The sequence below is a fragment of the Doryrhamphus excisus genome, linkage group LG9, assembly GCF_037039965.1.
Source record: "Doryrhamphus excisus strain RoL-2023G ecotype Guam linkage group LG9, RoL_Dexc_Guam_v1.1, whole genome shotgun sequence".
NCBI classification, from domain to species: domain Eukaryota; kingdom Metazoa; phylum Chordata; class Actinopteri; order Syngnathiformes; family Syngnathidae; genus Doryrhamphus; species Doryrhamphus excisus.
The window spans coordinates 3559106-3573491 of NC_136365.1; the positions used below are offsets into that span (position 1 = coordinate 3559106).

The 14386-nt window shown below is 42.0% G+C and overlaps 1 protein-coding gene across 1 annotated transcript in view; it reads left to right on the top strand.

Moving 5' to 3' along the window:
- Positions 1 to 14386, top strand: part of adcy9a (adenylate cyclase 9a) — a 30751-nt gene that overhangs the window by 14064 nt on the left and 2301 nt on the right. Inside the window, exons 2-10 of the mRNA XM_078793208.1 lie at positions 3312 to 3502; positions 5061 to 5168; positions 5269 to 5543; positions 6309 to 6411; positions 7813 to 8030; positions 8617 to 8776; positions 8952 to 9094; positions 11388 to 11417; positions 13037 to 13310. Of these exons, the coding sequence (XP_078649334.1) occupies positions 3312 to 3502; positions 5061 to 5168; positions 5269 to 5543; positions 6309 to 6411; positions 7813 to 8030; positions 8617 to 8776; positions 8952 to 9094; positions 11388 to 11417; positions 13037 to 13310 (1502 nt within the window). The remainder of the gene's footprint in view (positions 1 to 3311; positions 3503 to 5060; positions 5169 to 5268; positions 5544 to 6308; positions 6412 to 7812; positions 8031 to 8616; positions 8777 to 8951; positions 9095 to 11387; positions 11418 to 13036; positions 13311 to 14386) is intronic.

Consider the following 14386-nt stretch of genomic DNA (forward strand, 5'->3'; position numbering starts at 1 on the left):
AGAAGAGTCATAAAAGTTAATTGTTTCTGCATGTGAATCGGCGTGTTTTGGCTCATGCTATTTGTGCTGTCATCCAGCTCAGAGATGGGAAGATACTATATTCCAGGGGTCTCAAACACACGGCCCGCGGGCCAAATGTGGCCCGCAGGACACTAGTTTGAGGCCCCCGCCTTGATATGAAAGTTTAATGTTAGTGCGGCCCGCGCAAGTTTGATACGGATGCTGTATGGTATCATGTACCCAGAAAAAATGATTACGTTTGATTAATGTTCATGTTAAAGGTTAAATAACTGTTAATAGTTATCCTCCCTATCCGTGTGGAAGTGGTAAGTTTTTGGCTGTTTAAGTTTAAAGGAAATAACTTGAAGGCTACCGTTTAGGTCGCTAGCTCTCTAGTTTGCGAGTTAGCATGTGTCTCAAGACCCTGCAGTTGCGCAATATGTTGTAAATAAAAAAAGTATAAATGTGACTATAGTCGTGTTTTGTCATGTCTACAGGGCTCTAATAATGCTTTGTTCATTTTAATCTGAAAAAAATAATTTGTCTACCCACCAACTATATGTGGTTTCTTAAGTTTTTATTATTTGCCGTTTTATTATTATTATTATTATTATATTTATTTATTTATTACTGATTGATTGATTTTCTTTATTCTTGATTTGTTGATCATATTTTGTGTCGAACAGTGGAATGTTTTATCAGAGCTTTTCTTGTATAAAATTGGAACCAAAGCAAAGTTTTTTTACACTCAAATGTGATTATTTAATTTGAGGTATTTTAAGGAGTATTTTTGTTTTTTCGCTCACATTTATTTTTTAATTTCACTGAAACAGTACCATAACATTGATGTTTTTTTATATCCATGTTAGCTTGTGATGACTGGTGTGGTGACTGTATAGTTGGAGTGGTTTCATTCTTTTTTTTCTTGGACTGGACTACGTACGATACAATGACTAGTAATGAACTGGTTGCTCTTGGCACGTAGTTGGGTGCCTCAAGCTGGGTGAGGGTGGTTGGATGTGGGGTTTTCATTCTTGTAGACAAGGAATCATATATGTTTTGTTCGGATGAGGTTGGAATCCGGATGGTTAGGGGGGTGGGACTCTAAATAAGTCTTGACTTCTTCCCATTCCCTTTTGAACATGTGTACGTTTATATATACATCGGTATTTTTATTTGTGTTGATTTATGTTTGGTTTGTTGTGCTTTGGATGATGTTCGAAATAAGGGAAAAAAAATGTCCACACCACTATGGTCAGTACTTTATTCTGTTCAAGTATTGGCTGTATGTTTGGCCGGATTGTGATAAACTATTGCGTGTGTTCTCGTCACAGTAAATACTGTATGTACTTTCTGGAAATGAGTTATCAGCTCATTGAACAGTTCAAGTCTGTGTCACAGTTCAGGTCTGTTTGAATCAGACATGATTCGGGATAATATTTAACTTGGTTTAAAGTTTATCAGGAAAGGAACTGTGTCCAAATGAAACACCTTTTATTGTTGTCGGAACTTGTTTTTCCTCCTTTCTCAGTCCCTTTTCAATGGTTCACTGATTTCCCCCAAGTATTGTCCATGTGTGTCTGTGACATGCCGTGTGTATGTCAGTGGGAGTTGTGAAAGTGATACACTTTGTCCACAGAGAGGGAAGGATTAAAGCTAAATGCTGCAGGTTGTTTACTGCCTTGTACTTTTTTTGTTGTACAAGAACATTTTAGACCGATCACAACACTTCCATGAGTTGGTATGATTTTGTCTTATGAATGCCTCAAAGATGATGATGTACTTGCTGACTCCCTTGATAAATTAATTTTTAGCTTTGAATTCATTATTTTATTCATGAAGACAGAAGCACAAAAAGCAGGATGAAACTTGGTCAAATAATCGCTGACAAAATGTATTATTATCAACATTATTTTGTGACCAGTTTTTTGTAATTAATTTAATGATACATCATATCAAAAGCAATAAACTTAAATTAAGAGCTCATTCATTCATTCATTTTCTACCGCTTTTTCCTCACGAGGGGGTGCTGGAGCCTATCCCAGCTGTCTTCGGGCGAGAGGCGGGGTACACCCTGGATTGGTGGCCAGCCAATCACAGGGCACATATAGACAAACAACCATTCATACTCACATTCATACCTATGGACAATTTGGAGTCGCCAATTAACCTAGCATGTTTTTGGAATGTGGGAGGAAACCGGAGTACCCGGAGAAAACCCACGCATGCACGGGGAGAACATGCAAACTCCACACAGAGATGGTCGAGGGTGGAATTGAACCCTGGTTTCCTAGCTGTGAGGACTGCGTGCTAACCACTCGTCCGCCGGGCCGAAAAACCTTATTCATTCATTTTCTACCGCTTTTTCCTCACGAAGGTCGCGGGGGTGCTGGAGCATATCCCAGCTGTCTTCGGGCGAGAGGCGGGATACACCCTGGACTGGTCGCCAGCCAATCACAGGGCACATATAGACAAACAACCATTCACACTCACATTCATACCTATGGACAATTTGGAGTCGCTAATTAACCTAGCATGTTTTTTGGAATGTGGGAGGAAACCGGAGTACTCCACACAGAGATGGCCGAGGGTGGAATTGAACCCTGGTCTCCTAGCTGTGAGGTCTGCACGCTAACCACTATACCGCCGTGCCGCCCGTTGTGGAGGTTGTTTTATGTTAATACAAAAAGAAGAAAATAAGTGGCTTTGTTTTTTTTTTCACCCACTTAGCATCAGACTGACGCACATGCGGGTCCATTTAAAGCTTTTAATATGATTTTTGCTCTCTTTGCTTTTATTTTAGGTATGGATACTTTTAATAATTATGTAAATCTCGGGAATGGCCTGAACCTACCCGCGTGGTTAAAGATGTACGGTAAACGTACCGTACCGGTGACTTTGTTCTGCACAAACTTTGATGGCTGACATCCACATCTCTTTGTGACCAGCAAATACTCTTATTTGTTAAAATGCTAACATATTTGCTCCTTTAGCTATTTGAGCGCAGAGGCCATCCAGTTGGGTTAGTGTGTGTTTGAACAGGCTGATAGCAGCTGGCAACGGACCAGCACACTAATCCACTGTGTGTATATTTCCTTGTTGGCCCTACAGTAGTGTGAACATGAGCTCTGGGATGATGTGTAAACAAGAGTTGGTGAAACAAGCAGTGTTTCATTACCACCTCATTTCAACTGTTGCTTTCATTTCTTTACAGTACCCCAAATTGGGGATCAATATTTTAAAATGTTTCCACATCAAGGAAGTCAAATTTGTGATGCAGTTTTTTTTGTTTTGCTGTTTTTTTCCCTCAGGGTTAAAAACCTACCTGATATCGGGAAGGAAATGGGGACATGATGAACTGTGTGGCTGTTCTCAGCGGGGAGGTGATTTTGTTGGATTGAGCGTGTCGTCCTGTCCTCAGAGCCATACCCCGGACGTCATCCTTGGGGGAGGCCAAGTTGCTGAACCCTTGCTGCCTAACCAACCACCAGACAGGACCGGGGTAGGTCACAAGAAAAACTAATTGTGTGGGGAAGGTACAAATAATGTGTATTAAAATAGCAAATGCATATTGAATATGATTCGGTAGATATGATGAAGTTTCACCAAACCGCTAGTATCGTTACATTGTTGTTAAAAAAAAAATCTAACTCAACAATCTGTGATTTTAAGTGGTATCACACTGACCATGCCGAGGATGGTGTTGATACGGAAAAACTAGCAACGTTTTAAGGTCCAGTACCTTCAAACTGTATAAGGCAGGGGTCTCAAATGTGGCCCGCAGGACACTAGTTTGAGGCCCCCGCCTTGATATGAAAAATTAATTTATCAAGGGAGTCAGCAAGTACATCATCATCTTTGAGGCACTCATAAGACAAAAACATACCAACTCATGGAAGTGTTGTGATCGGTCTAAAACAGGGGTCTCAAACACGCGGCTAGTTTGAGGCCCCCGCCTTGATATGAAAGTTTAATGTTAGTGCGGCCCGCGCAAGTTTGATATGGATGCTGTATGGTATCATGTACCCAGAAAAAATTATTACGTTTGATTAATGTTCATGTTAAAGGTTAAATAACTGTTAATAGTTATCCTCCCTATCCGTGTGGAAGTGGTAAGTTTTTGGCTAGTTAAGTTTAAAGGAAATAACTTGGAGGCTACCGTTTAGGTTGCTAGCTCTCTAGTTTGCGAGTGAGCATGTGTCTCAAGACCCAGAAAAAATGATTAAGTTTGATTAATGTTCATGTTAAAGGTTAAATAACTGTTAATAGTTATCCTCCCTATCCATGTGGAAGTGGTAAGTTTTTGGCTATTTAAGTTTAAAGGAAATAACTTGAAGGCTACCGTTTAGTGTCGCTAGCTCTCTAGTTTGCGAGTTAGCATGTGTCTCAAGACCCTGCAGTTGCGCAATATGTTGTAAATAAAAAGAGTATAAATGTGACTATAGTCGTGTTTTGTCATGTCTACAGGGCTCTAATAATACTTCGATCTGTTTTGGCACAAGTGTCAACATTTTTACACTGGTGTACATTTTTTGGTATTTTTGGTATTATTCCGACTCTATTCTTGTAATAATACATCTTTGCTCTGGTAAAATTAGATTTTTCCTTTTCCACTAACTTTCCATTAACTTGAAATATTGAGCATAATTAATTAGCGGAAGAAATTGAATGAATGAATGAATAAGTAGTTATTAAATTTTATAGTAAGTAAGTCATTGTGGTTCAAAAATGTGCATTTTACATTATTACATTATTATTATTATTTTACATTACATAAATTTGGACATTTTACATGTGCACTTCATCCTACGCAACTGATTTTGGGATACGAAACGGATGTTGGGATCATTCTGTTGGAATGAGTTGAACTCCAGTTTCACTTTTGTCCACTTGCAGTCGTTATGATTCAAATCCGCATATGAATTAGATACCAAAATGAACGTACCCTTGTGATATCTAGGGCGTACACGTACCCCACGTTGGGAACCTGTTGCCAGATGAACGCTTGTATTGGTCATGACCATGGTGTGACCCAAGCTGTGAATTCTTACACTTTCCAGCCTCATTTTGCATCCCGGAGTGAGGTCATGCCTTCAGTGACCGAGCAGGGCGATGAGGTGGCAGTGCTGAACGGCTGCCAGGATGAGCACAAGACTACCAGTGCTAAGGTGCAGCATCCCTACGTATACACACACAATATCACTAAGTCTGTTCATCGCTTCTTCGGGAATTGTGCTATAAAACTCCTTATTCTTGTGTCTTCTCCAGTTCTTTCCCAGTAACAGCCTTCGAACGGCCAACGGTCTCCTCTCCCCACCACTGGATGCTGCGGCACGGGCAAGCCAGAGCTCTTTGTGCGACATGCTCCAGGACAAAGAGAAGAAGACGAGCACCAGCACAATGACGGGTACCAGCGGGGGCATGGCTGTTGGCCCTGGAAGCGGGGGTGCCGGCATGGAGCACTCTGCCCTGATTCAGCTGCGTGCTAAGAACTTTCGAGAAAAGAGTGACGCCCACTTTGTGGATGTTATCAGAGAGGACAGGTGAGCGAGTGGAATTCTTCGTCTGTTCATCCCAGTTTAGGCATGACTGAATTTGTATGGTATTATTATTATATTATTTTAAATGTTATTATATTTTATATTATATTATTATATTTTATTTATTATTATATTTTGCTTTAGTTTTATTAAACCCGTGTACTGACTGACATGGGCGGATGTCGACATAGCTGAAATCGAAACAAAAACTAAGCATTCTTTGTATATTTCACTGTTGCCGACTCCTCAGTAATAAAGGTAGCTATTGGCCATCGTTGGCTATTTTGCATATTTTTGCATATGAACAGATGCTTGTTTAGAACTACAAATAAATTGATTCTTGGTTTATTTAAAATTAGGCAGATAATTGTCGGACATGGGCTGCACAGTGGGCGAGTGGTTAGCGCACAGACCTCACAGCTCGGAGCTAGGGTTCAATTCCACCTTCGGCCATCTCTGTGTGGAGTTTGCATGTTCTCCCCGTGCATGCGTGGGTTTTCTCCGGGTACTCCGGTTTCCTCCCACATTCCAAAAACATACTAGGTTAATTGGCGACTCCAAAATTGTCCATAGGTATGAATGTGAGTGTGAATGGTTGTTTGTCTATATGTGCCCTGTGATTGACTGGCCAGCTCTCATATTACCACTAACAATAACATTATACAATTTGCTGCATATGAGGTATAAGATGGATCATGATAATGCATTTTGATGCAGTCCTTATTTGTTCATTCCTCTCATGTACTGTACCCTTTCTCATTTTCCCAGTCTGATGAAGGACTATTTTTTCAAACCACCCATCAACAAGATCAGCCTCACCTTCCTAGAGAGACCACTGGAGAAAGCCTATCGCAGCAGCTACAAGGATGAGGTGAAAAAAACCCATCATACATGCATCTACAGCTTATCCTCACGAGGGTGCTGGAGCCTATCCCAGCTGTCTTCGGGCGAGAGGCGGGGTACACCCTGGACTGGTCGCCAGCCAATCACAGGGCACATATAGACAAACAACCATTCACACTCACATTCATACCTATGGACAATTTGGAGTCGGCAATTAAGTTAGCATGTTTTTGGAATGTGGGAGGAAACCGGAGTACCCACAGGAAACCCACGCATGCACGGGGAGGGTGGAATTGAACATGAGTTCCCTAACTGTGTGGCCTCTGCGATAACCCCTTGTCCACCATGCAACCCAAAACATTCTTGGGCTAAATAGGTTTATACAATATAATGTAAGCTGACGTTTATACCTGTTTTATTGTTTGTTTTTCAAACTGCTTCACAAGTAATAAGACCAATTCATGTGGCCCACTTACAGACTCATGATGACTTCCAGGTAGCTTCACATACACGCAGCCCCCTGCTGTTGCTTTTGTGTTACTACATAGCAGACCTAGCTGAAGTGAAAACAAATTGACGTTAACCCAGTGACACTAAAGATGAGGATAGCCATTTGACTTTATTTACTTGATCCTCAAAAGTGTCAATTAAAGATCAATATTATTTTCAGTATGATGTTCTGAGGGGGGCGGCACGGTGGACTAGTGGTTAGCGCGCAGATCTCACAGCTAGGGTTCAATTCCACCCTCGACCATCTCTGTGTGGAGTTCTCCCTGTGCATGCGTGGGTTTCCTCCCACATTCCAAAAACATGCTAGGTTAATTGGCCACTCCAAATTGTCCATAGGTATGAATGTGAGTGTGAATGGTTGTTTGTCTATATGTGCCCTGTGATTGGCTGGCCACCAGTCCAGGGTGTATCCCGCCTCTCGCCCGAAGACAGCTGGGATAGGCTCCAGCACCCCCCGCGACCCTTGTGAGGAAAAGCGGTAGAAAATGAATGAATGAATGTTCTGAGGGGCTGCATGGTGCTCAAGTGGTTAGCACGCAGGCCTCTCAGCTCGGAAACCCGGGTTCCACGCTCGGGCATCTATGTGGAGTTTGCATGTTCTCCATGTTCTTGCGCGTGGGTTTTCCAGTTTCCTCCCACATTCCAAAAACATGCTAGGTTAATTGGCGACTCCAAATTGTCCATAGGTATGAATGTGAGTGTGAATGGTTGTTTGTCTATATGTGCCCTGTGATTGGCTGGTGTACCCCGCCTCTCGCTCGAATACAGCTTGGATAGTGTCCAGCATACCAGCGTGAGGATAAGTGGCATAGAAAATGTTGGTATGCATGTTCTGTTCTGATGTTCTTTTCAAGTTGTTTGCAAAACCATAACCTCCTTGGTAATGATGTACAGCATGGTGTCCATTCTTCTCCTTCAGGTGAAAAACCAGGTTCAGGAGCAGACCTTTGCAAGTTGCACGTTCAGCTCCTTCCTCGACGTTCTGCTCAGCAGTTTTGTCTTCTTGGCTCTCACCCTGGCATGTTTCCTTCCCCCGCTGGTGAGCTCAGCCACTGTGGGCCCTCCGGCGTCTGCAGCACTGGCTGTGGCTCCTCTAGCCGGCCTGTTGGAGCTAACCTCGTTGGTGCTGTCAATACGGTGAGATCACTTAGCCAGATGTTGTGGAAAAACATACTTGACATGCATCTAGGATTCCTAATTGGGGCTTTAATGGTGTGATGTGCTTGACATGTTGCATGCTGTTTAAGCCAAGTATGACAAGTTGTTCATTCATTCATTCATTTTCTACCGCTTTTTCCTCACGAGGGTCGTGATGGGGTGCTGGAGCCTATCCCAGCTGTCTTCGGACGAGAGGCGGGGTACACCCTGGACTGGTGGCCAGCCAATCACAGGGCACATATAGACAAACAACCATTCACACTCACATTCATACCTATGGACAATTGGTAGTCGCTAATTAACCTAGCATGTTTTTGGAATGTGGGAGGAAACCGGAGTACCCGGAGAAAACATGCAAACTCCACACAGAGATGGCCGAGGGTGGAATTGAACCCTGGTCTCCTAGCTGTGAGGTCTGCGCGCTAACCACTCGTCCGCCGTGCCGCCTTTATTAGTTGTGGTATTATATATTATATTATATTATTAAATATCAGAGCTGCCGTATTTCGCACACCACAGGTTATACAGTAACCCGGATGATAAATGTCCATTTCCTCTCTTGCAGTATGGCGTTCTGTTTGGAGGAAGTCATGAACTGTACCCGCTCCCTACTTTTGGTGGTGTCTGGCTGGCTGGCTCGTCATGTGATCGGAGCTGTATTAGTCTCCTTACCGGCCATTTCCGTCTTGTCCCACATTACTTTTGGTGTCCAGCTGCCTCTGCAGGTAAACTTGTGTTTGTAATGGCTACAAATTGTTAATCAGAAATGTATTTTGTCCGTCGTGCCTACTTTTTAAAAACACATGAATCCCTTCATAAATGTCCTAATTGTGTTCTGTGTGTTTTACACAAAGATGTTGCAAATTGTCTAAAGCCCCTTTCCCTCACCCCTTCCTCCAGCTGACAATGTTCTTGTGCTGTGCCACCATCCTTGCCATCATTCAGTACTGTAACTTCTGTCAGCTAAGTTTTTGGATGCGGTCGGTCCTGGCTACTGCTACTGGGGTCACCCTGTTGCTGTTGCTTTACAGCACCTTGCACAGGTAGGTACAGGATTAAACGGGAACATGCCCGGCACTCTTAACCTGAGCATGTCATTCATATAATATTCAACTCTGTTAATGCTCAATTTCCCTAGTTGGAATATAAAAGTCAGTCCGTGATAGAGAATGGTAGTTTAGGTGTTTAACACAAAAAATATAAGAACATCAGCATCCTCATCTCTGTACTGGAGGTAGCAGAGATGAGGATGCTGAGGTGGTCATTGAGAGTGACCAGGATGGATAGGATCAGGAATGATCGAGTACATCAGAGGGACATTACATGTTAGTAGTGTCCTTCGAGATAAAGAGGCCAGACTGAGATGGTTGGGACATGTCCAGAGGAGAGATAGTGAATATATTGGTAGAAGGATGCTGCGTTTAGAGCTGCCAGGTAGGAGACGTAGAGACATGGTTATTAATATGGTGGTATCAAACGGAACGACATACAGTACTTGCTCATAGTGCAATGAAATGAAAACACAGCAAGTTAAAGCAACGCATAACTCTACTAGTACTACTACTACTACGTGGGTGATAAACAACAACTAAGCGCTAAACATACCATGTAACTTAAAACTGTTATTTCAAAATGCCCGCAAGGCATGCTAGATAGTCCAGTATGAACTCATTCATTCATTCATTTTCTACCGCTTTTTCCTCACGAGGGTCCCAGCTGTTTTCGGGCGAGAGGCGGGGTACACCCTGGACTGGTCGCCAGCCAATCACAGGGCACATATAGACAAACAACCATTCACACTCACATTCATACCTATGGACAATTCATAGTTACCAATTAAGTTAGCATGTTTTTGGCATGTGGGAGGGAGTACCCGGAGTACTCGGAGAAAACCCACACATGCACAGGGAGAACATGCAAACTCCACACAGAGATGGCCGAGGGTGGAATTGAACATGAGTTTCCTAGCTGTGTGGCCTGTGCGATAACCCCTTGTCCACCATGCAACCCAAAACATTCTTCGGCTAAATAGGTTTATACAATATAATGTAAGCTGACTTTTATACCTGTGTTATTGTTTTGTGGAATTGAACCCTGGTCTCCTAGCTGTGAGGTCCGTGCGCTAACCACTAGACCAGGGGTCAGCAACCTGCGGCTCCAGAGCCGCATGTGGCTCTTCAGACTCTTTATTGTGGCTCCCTTTGCGATGCTTGAATATTTTTAACACCCGAGTGGGGAAAATGCACGTCTTTTGTAATGAGTTTTAAAAAATCCAACTTTGTCTGAGACCATGAATGCATCCTGAGTGAGTTCTGACTGCTATCCAGTTCAGTACATGAAGAAAAACAAGTAATACTTACCTACAAATCTAAAAAATAAATTCGAGATAATTTAAAAACAGCGGCATGGGAACTTGTTTTTACGTTTACAGTAGTTTACACATACATTTATGTAAGTTTATCTCCAAAACTAGCAAGAGTACTCCAACTCGTCTTTTCTTATCTGAACTACTTTGATACCCCCAAATTCCCTCCAATGTTGTTTTAAACATACTATATGTTTTGCGGCTCCAGGCTATTTTTCTTCAGTGGGCATTGGGTAAAATGGCTCTTTTCATAGTAAAGGTTGCCGACCCCTGCACTAGACCGTCGTGCCGCCCCCAGTATGAACTATGAAGAATAAAACATTTGATATGAAGAGTATGTTAACTCCTCCTTGCTTACTTCACTGACGCCCTCCTCAACGCATTTTGCAATCAAGCAAAGCCAAGCCAGCCAATCACAGGGCACATTGCTGGTTATGTTATATTTTTTATGTTAAAGAAAACCAAAGGAATATGACGCTTGTTGGGCCTAACTAATTGGACCAGTCTAAAATCATGTGTCCTGTGATTGGCTGGCGACCAGTCCAGGGTGCACCTCACCTCTCGCCTTGAAGTCAGCTGGGATAGGCTCCATCTCACCCATGAACAAAATAACAGTTTCATTCCATTTTAATTGGATACTGTGTAAATGGCTCCTGGGGGGGGGCTGAAAGGCAGCATTCTGCCACCTATGGTTGCGGAGGAGGGCATGCAATCAATAAATCAATTCCCTTCCTGTCCGTGTAGTCTGCGACAAGGCAGGTAATAAAAATCTTTGTTACATGTATCTAAGGCAACAGGAAATGTTCGTCTTTTTTTTTTTTTTTTTTTTCCAAACTTGAAATGTTTTTTCACGGTAATTCATCACTGATCCACTTTGTGTCGTACAAAATGTCAGGCAAAGACAAACCAATTTATGTGTTATGTTTGTACGTGCCTGCAGTCTTGATTGACACCGCTCTCCTCTCTTTCAGCTCCAGTAATAACAGCTTGCCAGTTCATGGGTGAGTGTCTCCGTGGGAACCGAGGTGTATGATGGATGAGTGACATTTAAAGGGTCAGCGGGAGCAGTAGCTTTATTTTTATAGTTTTTCATAGCTGCAGCCTTTTCTAGCTTTTACTCAACGTCATTGTTTTCCCCCCCGACTCCTTGTCGCTGTGTCTCGCTTTGTGCACCAGCAGTAATGGCTGCTAAATGTCACTTGAGTTGATAATATATATATATACTGTATTTGTACTACTCATAAACATTTTAAGACTAGTTGAAAATTAACATTTTAGTGATATTGTGTTGTTATGAGTAGTTATTATTACATTGTTACTGCATACATACATGGCCGTCAGGGATAGACACTGATCTTAAGATACAGGACACATGTGTAACGGTCCCTGTTTAGCTAGCCATGAAAACCCATATTATTATTGTAAGATTTGTAGAATATATCTAACACAAAAAAATACGAGAACATCAGCATCCTCATCTCTGAACTGGAGGTAGCAGAGATGAGGATGCTGAGGTGGTCATTGAGAGTGACCAGGATGGATAGGATCAGGAACGACCGAGTACATTAGAGGGACATTACGTGTTAGCGTCCTTCGAGATAAAGAGGCCAGACTGAGATGGTTGGGACATGTCCAGAGGAGAGATAGTGAATATATTGGTAGAAGGATGCTGCCAGGTAGGAGGCGTAGAGGAAGACCAAAGAGGAGGTTTATGAATGTAGTGAAGGAGGACATGAGGGTAGAGAGACAGATGCAGAAGACAGGGTTGGATGGAGGAGATTGATTTCTTCTGAAGGGAAAAGCCCAAAAAGAAAGAAGAAGAAGATTACATTCTCACTTTGTTCTCATTGGGAGTGACCAGGATGGATAGGATCAGGAAGGAGTACATCAGAGGGACATTACATGTTAGTGTCCTTCAAGATAAAGTCAGAGAGGCCAGACTGAGATGTTTGGGACATGTCCAGAGGAGAGATAGTGAATATATTGGTAGAAGGATGCTGCCAGGTAGGAGGTGTAGAGGAAGACCAAAGAGGAGGTTTATGCATGTAGTGAAGGAGGACATGAGGGAAGTTGGTGTGAAAGAGACAGATGCAGAAGACAGGGTTGGATGGAGGAGATTGATTTGCTGTGGCGACCTCTGAAGGGAAAAGCCCAAAAAGAAAGAAGAAGAAGATTACATTCTCACTTTGTTCTCATTGGGAGTGACCAGGATGGATAGGATCAGGAAGGAGTACATCAGATGGACATTACATGTTAGAGGCCTTGGAGATAATGTCAGAGAGGCCAGATTGAGATGTTTGGGACATGTCCAGAGGATATTGGTAGAAGGATGCTGCTTTAGAGCTGATGCTAAGCTAACGTGTCATCATTGTAACATAAATGTAACTACTAGCACCTAGTGACCAGAATACTACATATGACTGGTTTTTCAATGTTTTTTGACAGTGATCATTAATTAATATTGTCGTATATAAAAGAGAAAATTGTTGACCAGCGTACAAGCTGCAGTGGGTCTAGCTGTGGGCCTTGGGACCTTCCCACCAAAATGTACCAGAAAGCCTCACAGTATGGAGCACTTACATGAGTACCCTTTACAACATCTGGTCATTCCCCCCCTTAGACTAAACATCTCCGCATTAAGTGACGGTGGTTCATCAGACGCTGACGTTCCTCCACGACCTCACGATCTCCTGCTCCCAGAAGCGGTTCTTGCCTTCTTTCTGCTTCTCCTCCTGGTCTGGTTTCTCAATCGCGAGTTCGAGGTCAGCTACCGTTTGCATTACCATGGCAACGTGGAGGCTGACAAGCACCGATCCAAGATCCAGATGATGCGGGACCAAGCGGAGTGGTTACTGGGCAACATCATCCCCATCCATGTTGCTGACCAACTCAAGGTTTTTGTCACCATTGAAACACAATTTGCATTTGTTTTAATTGTTGCCACTGTTGGTGGTTTGTTTAGCGGTCTACTTTTACCTGTTTTGATATCTTTAAAACGCACAGAAAAGAGTTCATGTGTCACATAAGGATTGTGAAATTTTCAATTTAAAATAATTGTGATCAGCTAAGCAGCTCTCAAATATGATCTTTTTTTATTGCAGCAGTATTGAAGAAGTATTTTCCATAACAGGTCATATATTCATTTCAGCTATATTATTGATATTTAAAGATGAAACTTGGTATAATACTTACGTCGTGCATTTGTTTTAATTGTTGCCACTTTTGGTGGTTTGTTTAGCGGTCTACTTTTACCTGTTTGGATATCTTTAAAACGCACAGAAAGGAGTTCATGTCTCACATAAGGATTGTGAAATTTTCCTTTAAAATAATTATCAGCTAAGCAGTATTCAAGAAATATTTTCCATAACAAGTCATATATTCATTTCAACTATATTATTGTATATTATTGATATTTTGAGATGAAACTTGGTATAATACCTACATCGTGCATTTGTTTTAATTGTTGCCACTTTTGGTGGTTTGTTTAGCGGTCTACTTTTACCTGTTTTGATATCTTAAAAACGCACAGAAAAGAGTTCATGTCTCACATAAGGATTGTGAAATTTTCCTTTAAAATAATTATCAGCTAAGCAGTATTGAAGAAATATTTTCCATAACAGGTCATATATTCATTTCAACTATATTATTGATATTTTGAGATGAAACTTGGTATAATACCTACATCGTGCATTTGTTTTAATTGTTGCCACTTTTGGTGGTTTGTTTAGCGGTCTACTTTTACCTGTTTTGATATCTTTAAAACGCACAGAAAAGAGTTCATGTCTCACAAAAGCATTGTGAAATTTTCCTTTAAAATAATTGTGATCATCTCTGTGTGGAGTTTGCATGTTCTCCCTGTGCATGCGTGGGTTTTCTCCGGGTACTCCGGTTTCCTCCCACATTCCAAAAACGTGCTAGGTTAATTGGCGACTCCAAATTGTCCATAAGTATGAATTGTTGCCACTTTTGG